The 16766-nt window shown below is 44.0% G+C and overlaps 1 protein-coding gene across 1 annotated transcript in view; it reads right to left on the bottom strand.

The window, feature by feature from the left end:
* BAIAP2L1 (BAR/IMD domain containing adaptor protein 2 like 1) overlaps positions 1–16766 on the bottom strand; it is a 74694-nt gene that overhangs the window by 15177 nt on the left and 42751 nt on the right. The window contains exons 4-8 of the mRNA XM_019716460.2: positions 5680–5741; positions 5506–5577; positions 4069–4206; positions 3252–3404; positions 853–1020 (exon numbers count right to left, since the gene is read on the bottom strand). Coding sequence (XP_019572019.1) covers positions 853–1020; positions 3252–3404; positions 4069–4206; positions 5506–5577; positions 5680–5741 — 593 coding nt within the window. The remainder of the gene's footprint in view (positions 1–852; positions 1021–3251; positions 3405–4068; positions 4207–5505; positions 5578–5679; positions 5742–16766) is intronic.

Below are 16766 nucleotides of genomic sequence, written 5' to 3'. Positions count from 1 at the left end.
TGGGTCAGTAGACAAAGGCCCCTGCTGTTTGGCACACGGGGGACAAGAGGAAGGGACCGACCAGCCTAGCTGGTGTGAATCAGCTCCCCAGCCAACTGTATAGAGCAGTGGGCACCCCAGCTTCTCTCCTCTGCTCGCGTCCTCTGGCTCTGCTCTCACTGTTGGAGAAATTTCTGGAGAAACCCCGCCCTGCACATCCTCGCGGCTGACGCTCCCTTCTATGTCGGTCTCCACTCACCAGTCTTTGAGAGACTCCTTCCGCACTCTGGCCCACTGGCAGTACCTTCTCTCTATTCTGTGGGCTGCTCTCTAGTATCTTGGCTGTCATTTCAGACAGTTTTACAGTTTTAGACAGAGAGGTAGGGTGGACTCATGCTCAAACCACCTGCTCGACTCGACTCTCCATATGTGTTTGTGAAAAGTACTAAGGCCCAGGTTCAAAGAACAGCAAACTAGTGCACAAATTTATCACCTTGAATATTTGGGTGACTGTTTTTTTCTGAAGTGTCATATTGTGATGAATGGCATCAGAGTTTTGCTAATCTGTTCTCTAACACACCTATATACTTCCTTCACCGAGGATAAACTTATAAAGTCGGAACCACCATAATTAAAAACTAACACTAAAACTTCTAAAACATGAAAACAGTGCTAAAATAGTACAAAACATTTGCACAGCTAATTGCGAATCTGAAGGTAAGGGGATAAAAGTGAGAAGACAGGTCTTAGCAGTAATAAAGGAGGGCTTGTGATTTCCGCTAACAAAAAAGGGCTTGGTCCTTCGTGCAGATCCGGCCCAGATCATAGTAGTAAATACGCAACTGAAATCTCAAAGTGATAACCAGTTCCTACCACGTTGCTTCTCTCGATCATTGGTGAAGGCTGAGGCGTTCCGGATATTGGGGTAGTGATAGGGGTCTTTATTTCTTCTATCATATTGATGATTTCCTCTGGTACTTTGGTGGCATCCCCACAGGTTTCCTGCCACCTAGGCAGCTTGGAATTGAGTAGTTCTGCAGACTACAAATCCAAAAGAAACAAAACTGAAGACAAATGTGTACTGTTTGAAGAATTGACAAAAATTACTTCAAATACTATCACTGATGACATATTACTGGCTTGCCACCAGAAGTATGGGAGCTTTGAGTTAAATTCAATGAGCGCTTTAAGCATCTGTCAGTATCTGCTGTGTCTTATTTGCTGAGAAGGATGTGGGTTCCTATTCTAAAGGAATTTACCCTCTCTCTCCCTGTGAATAGAGTTGAAGACTAATAAAAGGATTGTAAATGATTAAGAACAAGTTCAAAAACTAACAGGGAAGGGCTGAGCAATCTGTGTTAATCTCACTGTTTTCCCAAGGGCCCCAGAAATGCCAATCACTGCTTCCTTCCTCCCACTCCTTCTACTAGGAGCACCTTCACCACAGGTGATACGACCAGGAGCAGACTCTTTGACCCCAGGGAATCAGATTTACATGTCAGAAGTGACTCAGACCTATCCTGAGAAGTTCATTGGTGGGACACAGGACTAGAGGCAGGTTTAGTGTCAGGGACAGAGCTAGGGACACTGCTGCGGGGACGCCCTGGCCACAGCTGACTAGGGCTCTGCAGAGAAGCTGGTCCGCAGAGCAGAATGACAGAGGTAAGTGCCACAGCCCCAGAGGCAGAGGCAGTTGTCCCTGGCTCCCGTGAGCCTGGCTCAGCTTCTTACAACTAGACTCACAGAGGTTCCCTGAAAGCCTTTAAATGAACCCCCTTTCCAGGGCAGCAATCTGATTGGAAAAGGGAAGTAGGGAACTTTTTTGGAAGCTATTTTCATTGCAACCATGCTGTTTTTACTTAGGCTCTGTGTTCTCAGGTGTGCTGGGGGTGTTGCTGTAAATCCTGAGAGGGCAGAGCCCCTCTCCCAAACCACCTCTGCCCCCCAACTGTAACCCTGACACACCAGTTGCTTGGGCCTGCTTCATCCAAGGAACCAGTGAAAGGACTGGGATGCTTTAGCCGGGATAAGAGAAGGCACCAAAAGGATTTTCAGAGAGCTGAAGAGACTTCCCATATAGAAAGAAGTAGATTGGGTTTGTGTCACTCTCGAAAGCCTAACTGGGACCCAAGGTTGAACGTAAGAAAGACTGCCAACAACTACACCTCTCTGGCAATAGGCCGGGTTGCCGCATGACAGTGAGTGACCCATCGCTGGCAGGACATCACCAGAGGAAGAGGGATTCAAGGTTGCTTCTGTCTCTCTCCAGCCTATGACCCTGCCCAGTAGGTCACCCTCCCCGTGGAACCGACGTTGCTGAAATGAGTGCAGGTACACTGACACCAGCAGTGATCACCTAACACAGCAATTCTTTCCTAGAACAATTTCAGATCTTAGGTATTTAGATTTGGTAGCTGAATATCCCTTAAAGTTGCAACAACTTTATAGAGTATGTAACATATGACATATGCACACATACAAGGCCAAGAGGAAGTTGCCTTATATTCAAGCTCTCACATAGCTTCTCATAGCATGGAGCACTTTCCAAATTACTTTTTTATCAGTAACAATGAATCATTAACTTCAATCATTGCTACTTTCGGATGCTTCCATAGGTCCCATAGAATCCATAATTTATAAAAAGAAGAGGAAAGGAAATTTAACACACGTCTTGTAATGATTCGTGGGGTAAAGCCTCACAGCTGTACGTACTGAAAGAGGGCAGTAAGCCAAGTCACTCAGCTGATGGATCCTTGAAGAGGAATGAAAAGCAATCACGACCAACTGTCCTGATGCTGTGTTTGTGTCTGTGGCCTGGGATACAATTTCCACTGACACCAGGTACACGGACCCCCCAGTGAGCATCTCAGACCATCCAGGTGGGGTGGACCTGGGGCCTGCTGGGACTCACCCCATGGTTCTGGTGAAGACACTGATGCTGAAAATACATTACTGAGAGTCGAGAAAAGCCAACTCATAGGTGAGCAAAGGAACAAAGTGCCAGTTCTCAATTATTAAACATGATTTTATAAAAGATTTTAAATATGGGTATGGTACTAAGTTAATTAAATATCACAAGCTGACATTTGACCATTTCATCAATATTTCTAAAACTGTACATATTCAAGTTGGCCCCAAACTATTTCTTTGAAATCTCGTTGGCAAAAAGGTCCAGTGCTTTATGTTGGCGTGTATAGAAAGTACAGCATTTCGGGGGCATTTAAATATGGAACAAAATCAATACACGCAACTCAACTTGCTGTCACACCCACCTGCAGGTGATAATAATGCATGCGATTCGCAAAGCTACAGTGTTTGTCAACCAGAAAGCAGAAGCGCCTTTTCTCTTCAAGTAGAGCTTCTTTGCAACCCTCTGCAATAAATTTCTGGATTTCACTCTGGCGAGAAGTAACGGTTTCTACATACTAGGAAAATAAACAATAATTATACAAGCATGACACGAGGAAGCAAATAGCTATACACCCTGACATTTATCTTCTGCCATCTTTATACCTGGTTTATTTTGATAAGGGAGTAACTATTAAATGCAGATAAACATTAGACAAAATAACAAAGTTGTAATATAACCTGAGCAGATACCATCATTCTCATTAAGATCCCTGACTCACGCGTGAAGAGAAGTTGCCAAAGGCCTTACATTCCACTGGGCAATTTGCACAAATACTACTTTGTACTCCACATGTTCTATTGTAAAAGCAAGTGTTTGGACCAGAAACTTCAAGTTCAAACCCCAGGTCCAAGTGTTAACCATATGCCTTACCTAAGCCTCATTGTATCCATCTGTAAAACGGGGACAGTAATGCCAATAATGGCGCGTCTCTTTACCACACCCCTCCTGCCACTCATACCAAGTGAGGAGAAGATAGATGCCAATGTTTTTAGGAGGCCGCTAATTGTTCTTAGCTCTGGAAAACTGCAGCCTTCAGCTCATCCTAAGCCAAAATGCTTCCTCTCAACTCCAACAGCAGCACAACAGTCCATGGACCAAGTCCAGGCTGACGGAGGGAGCAAGCTTCCCTGTAAACCACGAATCACCAACAACCAACGAGATAGTGCGGAGGAGCTCACCTCAATTTCTTTGTGCTCATATTTGAGTGCATTTCGTCCTCCTTGACTTTTCCTTCTGATCTTCTTCAATTCGGCTTGAGATTTCTCCAAGGAATCTAATTTACTCCTGTGTTCCGTTTGGTATCTTTTGAGAGTGGCCTGTAAATTAAATGTTGCGTATTTTACTGCAGCACCTACCAACTCTCAGGCAGTTATCTGCTAGTATTTTCAGTGCGCATGGCTGGGTGTGGCCACACTTCCCACTCCCTCACCCTGGCCCTGCACACCCTCACCTCACACTGCCCTCTTCCCTTTAACAGTCACTGCTTTGTCCTAAAGTTCCGTGTTTGTATAAGGGGCCCTTGACCCGAAGGGCAGCTCTCAGAGGACAACGTCTTTTCTTGTTCTTGTTCCTTCTTTCCTTAAAGATTTCTGGACACTGGGTGGGTCAGTAAGTGCTTTGGTGGATGAACAAACTATTAAATTCCATGTTCCTGATTATTTTATGACTTCTGATTTCAAGAAAGAGAATGAGGAAGTATAATCACTACTGCTTATTTGGGTGCTGTGTAGCAGAGTTGTTTGGAAACTAACAGACCCGGGTTAGAATTCTGGCTTCTTTCCCTCACTTCCTGTGTGATCTCAGCAATTACTAATTTCTCTAAAATCCATCTTTCCCGTCTAATCTGTACAGTGAGGATAATAAGAATACCGACACCATGGAGATCCTGCAGGGATAAAAACCAGCGTGTGGAAAGTGCTTGGCATTACACCTCCTTAGCAGTCACAGGCGGTCGCGTAGCCTTCTTCCGGGGTACACAGAGCACGTGCACACAGGGGCACTGCTTACAGCCACATGGGGTCTTGGTGAGAAGGGGGCTTTGGGTGGCAAAGAAAGCAGCTACTCTACAGCGAACAGAGAAGCTAGAAAGAGGCCTGTGTGCTGGGATGGGAGTCCAGGAGGAAGGAGAAAACTGCTAGAATCAAGAATATGGCTGACAGGAAGCGATGGCATGCAGGAGTGGTCTCTGACAAGCCTTGGGAGCCCCAGCTGGTGTTCTCCCATGCACATCCCACATCCTGAAGTACTGCTTTATGAAAGTAACAGCTGCCTCAATGCAGACACAGATGTCATCAGCATATGTGTGTTCTTTGAAAACAACGCTTTCCAGAAGCAGTATGATTCCTCGCAATAATTTTTCTATGCTTTAAAAACAGCTCCCAAGTGTTAGCAAAAACGAGCCGACTCAGCCCGGAGGGGACTTGTTGGTCTTGCGCGCTCATGTACAAACACCACCAAGCTCCATCCCTGTTTGCTGTTGCTGAGTAGACCGTGAGGAAGTTCTCCCCAGGCTGGGCGACCAGGCAGGGGCAGCCTCCCAGAGGGGCAGCCTCCCGGAGAGCCAGCCCCGAGCCCCGCGCCTGCCTCCATCCACGCAAGTGGAACCCTGTACTCACGTTCATGTATTTTACATCAAGTTCTGTCTTCTTCTCCAGCTCGTGTATAATCTCTTTATGGAATGTTTTGAACTGTTAACAAGATGAAATAAAAAATTCATACCAGATTTGAGACTAAGCAAAATAAAATTTAAAAATAAATGTATTTTGTAAATACAAAAAGAGTTCACATACATTTTCTTTAAAACTCTCATCGAGTTTCTTGTGGGCAATTGAAATCTCAATGAGAACACGGCCTGTGAATAAAATCAGATACGTTAGGGGGAAAAGCCATTGAGTGTTTTTGTGAAGAGATTACGGAAAGTAAAATCGTGAAGCGCAGTCCATGCTGCCCTTAGAACCTGTAAGCGGGCGTCAGGCCTCGACACTCAGAAACACTGAGAAACACTGAGTGCATCCCCACGGTGGGGGTGGGTCCCAGAGGGACGCAGCTGACAGCAAACGTACTCTACAGCATCGGAATGCCAACTTTGCCTTAAAACTCACAATGTTCTTTCTACATTTACTCATTCTCTAAGCTGAATTCGATTTATCTAATGTAATTTTTAATTCTCTTGGTCATTACAGTAACTAATTATAGGAAGAAATGACTTATTTTGATCTAACCCCCAGAGTAATCTGATTATCTGTCAGGAATAAAAGATAAAGGTTATTTTCTCTTTCTTATATTAGGTCATGTATCATCCTGGGAAATATTAACGCCGTGAGAAACCCACAGTGGGGACAGTGTTCTGCCTCGTATCTCCTGGGACTACGCCACTTCTTGGAAGCATCTGCAGCCATATGACAGAAGAATGTTCTAGGACAAGGGAGTCTTACTCCAAATGCAGCGAGACGACCGCTTGATTTGCAAAGCACATCTCATGCAGTTCGTGGCCGTGTACACATCTCTGCTACTGAACTCTGTCTGATAAAGGTGAACAAGAGCCTCTCTCTGCCAAGTTATCCACAGGAATGAACCAGTAGGTCTAATACCTAAGAACTGAGAGGACCAGAGAATCCTGTGGAACCCCCACCAGACCATAGCAAACAACAATGAAATGTGCTGGGTGGGTCACCCCACAGTTCAGTGGACAGACGGAAAGGAATTCTCTGGGTGAAATGAAAGGCTGTAGACGACGGAAAATTAAAATTACGACTGTAGTAGAATATGGGGAAAGAGAAAAAGAACACCAACTGGACTATGACTTCAGCTGTCACCTCTATGCAAGGGACTCTACCATACCCTGTTCTCAAAACATCTTAGGACATCTGACTTTCAAGGGGCCAGCCTGGTCTTTCCTCTCATCTTCAGACTCAGAAAGTTAACCCTTTCCTGAACACATCCACCTGGCTGTCCTATTGGGCACCTCATATTCCACATACCTAAAAGTGAACTCACCCCGTTCTCTAATCCCAGCTCCTGGCTGCCAGGCAGCCGGTCACGCCCGTGTCATACCCAACAACAAAGACTCATGCCCTTGTGTGTGTGGTGCTATCACTTGGGCCACTTCTAGGGTGAGCCCATGCCCCTTACACATCCTGCTTCCTTGGGTAACAAATGCGCCAGCCCTTCCCTGCCCAGGAGAGAAGGCACGTGGGAATGACACATGTGACGTCTATGTTCACCCAATAATCTGTCCCACTGGAGTGGAAGAGCCTCCGGAGTCCAAACCCCTCCCACACATTGAAACCTGCCAGCTGGACCTCTTGGGAGTCTCCCACCCACAACACTATCATTTCTCTTTACTCCCAGCTTGTTTTCTTCTGGATCTGCTTCCTTACAGACGCCAGTGACCGTTCCAAATGCAAATATTACACGCCATTCCCCCTGACCTCTCCCCATGGTGTCCCAGATAAACCAACTCCTCAGCACGAAGCCCATGTGGGGGCAAAGTCCTGTGAGGATATAACCTTATCAAGTTATAAAGTCATAGGTACATAACCTGTAAGTCCCCAAGCATCGCGATTCTAGGAACCTGTGACACAACAGCCTGCTGGATACACAGGACAGCGAGGGCGGACACATCCCCAGCACCCACGGGTCCATGATGCTGAATGGTCAGAATCCCCCTGTACATCCTCACTGACACTGACTTCATTTAGTCCATAGTTACGTTCTCCTAAAGCTCAGCATGAAACAGAGTTCTTCACAACGGAAGCCCTTACACGGCCAAGAATACAGTTACATCAACGTCAGTTCATACCATCCAGTCATTTCAGAGATTGAAATAATCTAAGTTACTTTCCCATCTACTGTCAACCCATAAATAATTTCTGGTTAGAGATAAAAAAAACAACAAAAAAAGCCCACTTCAATTATTTGAAAATCAAGCACTCTATTCTTGGCAAATGAGATCTACTTAAAAAAGAGTCTAAAAATAACCTGGCTTAAATCAGAGTGATTCAAGCTAGAATTAAGGCACTCCCATTTTTGTTCTTATACTGTCATGAACTCCACAACCTTATATAATGCGGATCCCTGAGAGGCGTGTGGCCAAAACCAAAGTAGTGCTGGTGTGGACACTGCTGAACTCGGTGCTCTGGCCTGGGGGCCCCCGCCCGCCACACACCCCCTGCCCATGGTTTCTCCCCGCCGACAGCGCGGTGGAAAGGCTCCGTGAAAAGCCCATTCACTCTGGGCGCAGGAGCGGAACACGTGACCGTATCCATGTTATTTCTGACCCTCTCAGTTTGTGGAATTCAAATGCCAACCTCATAGCAGCAGCCACTGAGTCCTTGGTCATAAAAAGGATTAAAAAACATCTTTACTGTGATTCTGCAAGCTGCCAAAATGTATCTTGAAACAGAAAATGAAAACAGCCTTTATGTTCAATCTACAGAAGTTTATTCTTAAATATAGCCAGGAATTACTTTATGCCTAAAACGTGGTATCGCACACGTTTACTCTTAGCCCTGCAACCTACTTTTTCATAAATTACACTTGAGAAGAAAACATTTTTTTTTGAAAAAAGAGGGTGGAGTTGAGAAAGCACAGCCCAGACTCTAATGGAGCAGAACTAAATACACACCCCACCAGGAATCAACGTGCCGATCCCAGAAATCACAGCACTGGATGCACTGGCCCACCACTTCCTCTTTCCCCCTTTCAGGTTCTGACTTAACATTTTGGGAAGAAACTCATAGTAAGTATAGCAATGTGACTCAGTCTGAACAAATCATATTCTTAAGTGGTGATGTTAAAGGAATTAAAATATATACCTATTTTACAATCCTGAACTTGACATAATTAAGTCAATGTCTAACATCAACTTTCCACAAATTCATACAAATAATAACTAATTTTACGAACCATGAACAAATATGGCCAACATTTTTGTCCAACAATACTGTATTAAGGTATACATTTAACCTATAGGCAATATGGACTTAAAAGAAAAAGTTGAATAAAAATTAAAAGAGTATTATTGCTATGAATACATAGCTGTCATCTAAAATCTAGTCATTGCACTATTAATATAGCTTCAATTAGATAATTCTTTATCAAGTCACAGTATAAATTTCAACGAACCAAAGGGAGATTACTGGTGGACCTGAGCAAAGAACATGGAGGCATAAACATTCTTTTTCGTGTATACATATATATCACAGGTAATTAGAACACGTTTATTATTTCACAAGAGCAGAGAGCAATGACTGAGTCACACACCCCTTTCTCCATGTTGCTTCAAGTAGGACCAGACAGTAGAATGACAGGGTGGAAGCCAGCCTACTACTGGCCTAAAGTGATACTACACGGATTCCAGTAAAACTGACCAAAATGTCACTGGAAAAGGGATGTACATTTTCCCGACAATTTCCCAAATATCAAATGTGATGAGGAGGAAATAGAATGATGGCAGTAAAAGCAAACTACACACCTGGGGTATGTACTCTACAGATTAGAGCCACCAACATGGAATTCACACGCAGGCAGATTATGTCACAAACATGTGACCAAACTTGAAAGGTTTTGCTGGCATCTAAGAGCTCCCAGGGGCCGGTCAAACTCAATCCCTGGGTGGAGTCCGAGGTGCTCTCCCCTGGTCAGTGGTGACACTGTAAACAGTGAGCTTGTGGGTATAACACCAAATAAGTAACAGGATGAGTATGTCACTGAACATTCCTCCAAAGGTGTAGCTTCTGATTTAACCACCTACAGTACAAACAGCTCTAACTGACGTCTTGCACACACCCTACAAGTATTCTACCCCTGATCATGACTTATCCCATCTTAGGAAGACAAGTGGGACAAACATAAGTCACACAACAGAATTATACGCTGTTCTCAAGTACTCTCATTGTTTGAGGTGAAAGTAATATGTACAAGATCTACATGAAGAAAATGACAAAACTCTGATGAAAGAAACTGAAGAAGATCTAAGTAAGTGGAGAGATAGTCCACGTTCATGGGTAAGAAGACTGTATTGTTAACATTCCATCCAACCTGATCTACAAATTCAATACAAGTGGAATAAAAATCCCAGCAAGTTATTTTGAATATCAACAAAGTGTTTCTAAAGTTTATATGGAAAGCAGAAGATCCAAAATAGCTGACACAATCCTGAAGTACCAAGTCAGAGCACTGATGCTACTTGACTTCAAAACTTATATACAAACTACAATAACCAACACAGTGTTACTGGTGAAAGAATGGACAAATAGATGGGACAGAAAAGAGAGCCCAGAAAGAGACCTACAGAATACAGTCAACTGATCTCTGACAAAGAAGCCAAGTCAATTTAATGGAGAAAGGATAATCCTTTCAACAAATGATGTTGAACAACTGGACATACATACACTTGCAACAAAATTAATCTAGACTCTGACCTTACATCCTTTACAAAAATTAATTCAAAATGCAAAATGTAAAACTTTTAGAAGATAACGCCAGAGAAAATCTACACGATCTTGGTTTAGTGATGTTTTTAGATCTAACACATATAAAAGCATGATCCGTGAATGAAAAAAATCATTCAATTAAAAACTTCTGGTATGCAAGAGACAAGAGAATGAAAAGACAAATCACAAACTGGGGGAAAATACTTACAACACACATCTGATGGAGGACTTGTTTCCAAAATACATACATAAAAAAACTCTTGAAATTCAACAATAAGAAAAATACCTCAATTTAAAAAGAGCAAAAAATCCAAACAGATACCTCACCAAAAACGATATACAGGGCCGGCCCGATGGCTCAGGCGGTTGGAGCTCCGTGCTCCTAACTCCGAAGGCTGCCTGTTCGATTCCCACATGGGCCAGTGGGCTCTCAACCACAAGGTTGCCGGTTCAATTCCTCGAGTCCCACAAGGGATGGTGGGCTCTGCCCCCTGCAACTAAGATTGAACACGGCACTTTGAGCTGAGCTGCCGCTGAGCTCCGGGATGGCTCAGTTGGTTGGAGTGTGTCCTCTCAACCACAAGGTTGCCGGTTCAATTCCTCGAGTCCCACAAGGGATGGTGGGCTCTGCCCCCTGCAACTAAGATTGAACACGGCACTTTGAGCTGAGCTGCCGCTGAGCTCCGGGATGGCTCAGTTGGTTGGAGTGTGTCCTCTCAACCACAAGGTTGCCGGTTCGACTCCCGCAGGGGATGGTGGGCTGTGCCCCCTGCAACTAGCAATGGCAACTGGCCCTGGAGCTGAACGGCACCCTCCACAACTAAGATGGAAAGGACAACAACTTGACTGGAAAAAAGTCCTGGAAGTACACACTGTTCCCCAATAAAGTCCTGTTCCCCTTCCCCAATAAAAAAAAATCTTGAAAAAGAAAAAAAGAAAAAAGAAAAGCCAATGTTTGGAAAAACAAAACAAAAAAACAAAATGGCAAATAAGCATATGAAAAGATGCTCTACATCATGTGCCAGGAATTGGAAATTAAAACAACGAGCTACAACTACATACCTATCAGAACAGCCCAAATCCAGAAAACTGTACCCACCAAATGCTGGTGGGACTGCAACACGGTAGCGACTGTGCAAGGCAGTCTGGCAGTTTCTTATAAACAGTCTTAACCACTTGATCCAGTAATTGTGCTCCTAGGTTTTTACCCAAATCACTTGAAATCTTATGTCCACAGAAAAATATCTGTATCTGCAGGTTGATAGTAGCTTTATTCATATTGCCAAAAACTGGAAGCAACCAAGACGAATGATAAACTGTGGTACATCTGTACAACTGAGTATTATTCAGGGATAAAACAGAAATGAACTATTAAGCCACAGAAACACATGGGGGAAGCTTCAGTACATGGTGCTTAGTGAAAGAAGACGATCTGAAAAGTCTGCGTACTATACAATTCCAACTAAACGACATCTGGAAAAGGCAAAACTATAGAGACAGTAAAAAGATCAGCGGTGGCCACGGGTGGAGGGGTGGGGTGTGGATACTGTGATGGGAAGTATTTATCATGAAACATATGTCCAAACTCATAGAATGCAAAGAGTAACAGTTGATAATAATGTATCAATATCGGTTAATCATTTGTAACAGATGTACCACACCAATGCAAGATGTTAAAAATAGGGGAAATTGTGAGTGGGGAAGAGAGCAGTATGTGGGAACTCTGGGTAAGATCTGCTCAATTTTCTATAAATCTGTAACTGCGCTAAAAAATACAGTCCATTAACTAACACCAAAAAAAAACACACACCTGCTTGTGCTTTCCTGCTTGGAGGAAAACACAGGCAGTGTCTCAATTTTCTGGAAGTTGCATGTGGACAAGAACTTGACCTGGTTCCCAGTTACCCGTGTGCTGCAGGGCCTGCCTGGGTCACCACATGCCCCAAAAGTCTGGTCAATAAATACAGTGAACAAACAAATGAAAGGGTGAATGTAGAGAAGTACAGCGACGGCAGGAAAAGGAAAACTCCAGCAAAAGCCTGACCCACCAGAGGTGGCATCTGTAGTTATCTGATTTTATTACTATATGATATTTATTACAGACATTCCTACAGGAAAAATTGCTGTTGTTGAACCTGAACGGCTGGTCCTCGGCTTGCCCTCCTTTCCCCTACACTGACACGACTGTTCTCAGCTTCTGTGTGCAGCACCGACCGTGGCCGCATTTGGTGTGAGCAACGGCGTCTGTCTGAGTGACCCAGAGCCCGGCCGAGCAAGCCCTCGCAGGCAGGCCTGGCAGCCACGCAGAGCTGTTTCCATCCTTGGAGCCTTCAGGAGCAAATTCCTGGCAGCTTTTATTTGACCGAGGTTTAGTAACACCGAGGTCTGGTCTCAGAGGATCCTGAACCACAAACAAGATAATCTTTTTTAAAAAACAAGGGTCATTTTGGTTTACAAAATTTTCATTTTGCCAAACCAGAAGCTACAATACCGGACTATGTGGATTCAGTGCTGGACACTTGGCAACCCACGCTGTGAGGATTAAGTGTCCTAACAAGGGAAATGTGCCAAGTGCAAGACACACACTAGACACTGTGTTAGCTTCCCTCTCGCTTCCTGATTTCTGGTAAAAAGTGCGAAAGGAAAAGAGATGATGCAGAAAGGAGCAAGTTGGTATAAATCACTTACTTTGGGAAGTCTGGAAATAAAAGTGAAACAAGATGGTAGCTAGAGATGGCAACATTAACCTTTTTTTATTTTTTATTTTTAAGAAAGGGGATGACTTAACAAGGTTTGAGGAAAGAATAAATGAAAACCAATAAACCCCGTATGACTGACATATGAATTCTTAACTTGCATGTAACAAATGCTTTAAAAATAAACTATTCTGGATTTTTTTTCCCCAATTCTGGATATTTTAAAGTCAAGTCTTTTCAGCGAGGGAGACAGCAAGTACGAGTCCAGAACAATCAAGAGATCTCGTCCCTCAATACCCAAGGTGCTACCTAGTGGAGATGTCCTCTTTGAAAATTATAACCAAATACTGGGTCAAACAGCAGGGAGACTCAGGGCTTACATGATACTCCTGTCATGAGAACAGAGAGATTGATTCAGGAAGCAAACAGAATGTTTATTACCCATTCATGAGCAATTAAACTAATTTAGCCTACCTGCAGTACACTAGTACTGTCAAGTTAAACAAAATACAGGATTTGCGATGAAGACAAAATATTTCCCAAGTAGGATTTTAATGTACTACTCTTATTTCAGCTAAAAGGACAATGTCAATTTATTCATGTGTATCAATTATATATGACACAGAAATAATTTATCAATTTTACATCCACATACAGATTACAAGTGATTGTTTTCTTTATATATGAATGTAAGATACAGCATTAAAAGATTGAAAGTTTTCTACAAGCTATTATATCAAGTGAGGCAAGTTAACATTAATTATTTATCTTCCTTCTTCATCGATTAGTAGATTAAGGCTAAAACACAACCATGATACTAAAAAAAATGAAAGCAGGTGTATTGTCAATAATAAATGAAGCTGACAACTAGTTACTCCCTATGATATCACTAATTAACTGCAGACATTTCCATTTAAGCTTAAAAATGCTGTATCTGAAATTTTTAAAAAGTTCTTTAAAAATATTAAAACGGGACCCAAAACACAAAGGTACGGACAAGGCCCAGATAGAGAAGGGACTGAGACAAAGCTCCATCAGGATTACTGAGGAAAACCATCTTAAACATTTTAAGTAAAGAGTTTTTTTAAAAAGAACTAAGGGTTTTTTTGTTGTCTTGTTTTCAAGCAACCATTTCTAATTGAACAAGTTAAAAAACACAAAATAAAACAGGGCTACAGCTCCCACCTTTCAGTCAGAAAGCCATTTCTCCCTTTGATGTAACCACACACCCATGTGGACGTTGGGCGGTACTATATGATGTGAATTTAAGGGAGATTCCACACAATTTAGTATCCATTTTATTACATCTCTTACACCACACTGACTACTGAAACACAGAACAAGAACAGAAAGAACAGCTCAGTGTTTTTGTAGTTCAAATGTCATCCCACGTCCTCCTGCCTTAGAGGGAAGATGAGCCAGCAGCGCACAACTGCAGGGTCCTCAGAGACAGTGACAGCTAGGAGGGGTCGTCCTGCCCTGTGCTGAGCGCTGTGCCAACCGCCCTCCAGAGATGGCCCATTGGGTCCTCACAACCTAACAGGGATACAGCTATTACCCTCATCATACACAGGAGGAAACGGAGGCTTTGAGATGATTTTCCCAAGGTTACACAAGCATCAAAGGTGCTGGGGCCGTAATGGGGACTCATGTCTGACCCTGAGCGTGTGCTCTTAAACTACTCTGCACCCTCGCTCACATGTACGAAGAGAAATCCCATACAAGAGGAATCAGATTTTCCCTACGAGGTACCCAAGGACGGAACGATGCCCAGTATATGTGAATCCCAGGGAGAGGAACAGCCATCTCCTCGACACCAGCCATAACACTTTAATTATTAGTGCTGTGTTAAAACGGAACCAGCCACCTCAAGGGGCTGGGCAGTATCACAAAAGCATGATGCACTGGGTGAGGCCTGGCCTGGTCAGTGAAGCCATTTCAGCTCAGAGGGTTTGGGTCAGGCAGGAAGTAAAACAAAGTGGTAAGACTGACTCCCCATGGCACGCCCTAAAAACCATTCCTCCACACTTGTCATGGCTCAATGACACACAAAGTGACATAACTCCAAGTCAAACAAAGTGGTCACCGGCTATCTGGCTTTCTGATGCACCTGAAATTCTGAAACACTAAAAAATGCTTTAGGAAAGGAAGCAAGCAGGCATAAAAAGATGATTACCTATTACAAATGGCAGGGAACCCCAATGCCTGCCATACCCACGACTCACACTGGAGAAGGGGCTGGCTCGGAAAAGGGCTGGGCTGCCCCCCCGACTGGCATGTTCCTGCTACATGGGTAGGAAGGGCTTGGTGCTGGAGGCCTCCCCGGTCCTATCTGCACTCTGCCTCCCTACGTCCATCTGTAAGGTGGACATGTAAATCGACAGCCCCTTAGAGGAGCCGGTGAGAGTGAAATGGGAACACGGCAGCGCAGCCCCTGACATGCCGTGATTTCGCACTGAGGGCAGCCACAGGGCACGGAGAGTTGAGTATCAGGGTCACTGGGCCAGTGAGACAGGGTCCGTCTTGTTCACAGGGGTATAGAACTCCACGTTCACACAGTGAACTCCGGACTCGTTTCCAGTTGCCGTGTGGACATCTCCACGGGGTCTAACAGGTACCCCACACCTACCACACCTGGAAGCAAACCCTGACTCGCCACCAGCACATTCTCTCCCCAGACTTGACAGCAGTGCACAGCAAGCCCCACGTCTCTCTCTCCCATCCTAGTGCAAACACCATTCCTTCTCACCTGGACTGGACAACGGCCTCCCAACCAGTTTCCCAGTTTCCACCCTTCTAGTCCACTCTTCACACAGAAGCCAGGAAGAACCTTTGAAAATGCAAGTCAAACCACATCACTCCTGAGTTCCAAGCCGGCAGAGGCTCCCCACCCCCACCGCAGGGAACATTCTTTTCCGTGACCCACAGGGCCCTACATGACCTGGCCCCACCCTCGAGCGTGCTCTGCCTCAAGACCTCATCTGCTCCCACTCTTCCATCCTTAACTGCACCTCAACTGACTGGCTTCCACACTGTTACCCAAGCTCACAAGGCCCCAGGGCCTTTGCACTGGCATGGTCTCCCCAGACATCTGGCTCTCTCTACAGCATGTTCCCTGATCACTCTGCCTGACCCGGCCCCACTCCACCCCTTCTCTCCATCACTCAGTGGGGCTCCTCACCTTATTGATACCTGGCACATAGACCGGCTTAACACCCACTGGAGGGACGCTGAGTTATTGACTTATTCCTGGTGACGAGAACAATGCCTACCAGACAGCAGATTTAAATTTTAATTTCTTATGAATTCAAAGAAATATGTATGGAATGTTAAATTTTAAAAAAAGCAGCGTATAAAAGAGTTTATATAGCTACAGGTTTTAATTATGTAAAAACAAGATATTTTAAAATAATCAAGATAAAAACTGTTTATTAGGTTCACTTGTTAGTAAAGGGATTCAATTTAAAAAATGTGAATATTTTAATGCTCATTGTAAAATGAAAGTATAGTTCTAAACTTAGAGGAGTCATAAGTTATTTTAAAATATTAATATGAAATGGGAAGCTGGGCAGGCCTGAGTAGAGAATAAAAGTGAGATGAGATTAAAATATTTAGTCATACACAGAAGAGAGAGACCTTAGTACGTCACAGATTCTATTGTTACAACAATGGAAGCCACTGACAACCAGCCATGGATTTGAGCTACAAACACATGAATCATATATGTATCAGCTTCACTGCACT

Source organism: Rhinolophus sinicus, linkage group LG10 (genome assembly GCF_036562045.2).
Source record: "Rhinolophus sinicus isolate RSC01 linkage group LG10, ASM3656204v1, whole genome shotgun sequence".
In the NCBI taxonomy this organism is placed as follows: Eukaryota; Metazoa; Chordata; class Mammalia; order Chiroptera; family Rhinolophidae; genus Rhinolophus; species Rhinolophus sinicus.
Note: the sequence above shows the minus strand (reverse complement) of the source record. Positions and strands in the feature narration are given on the sequence as shown.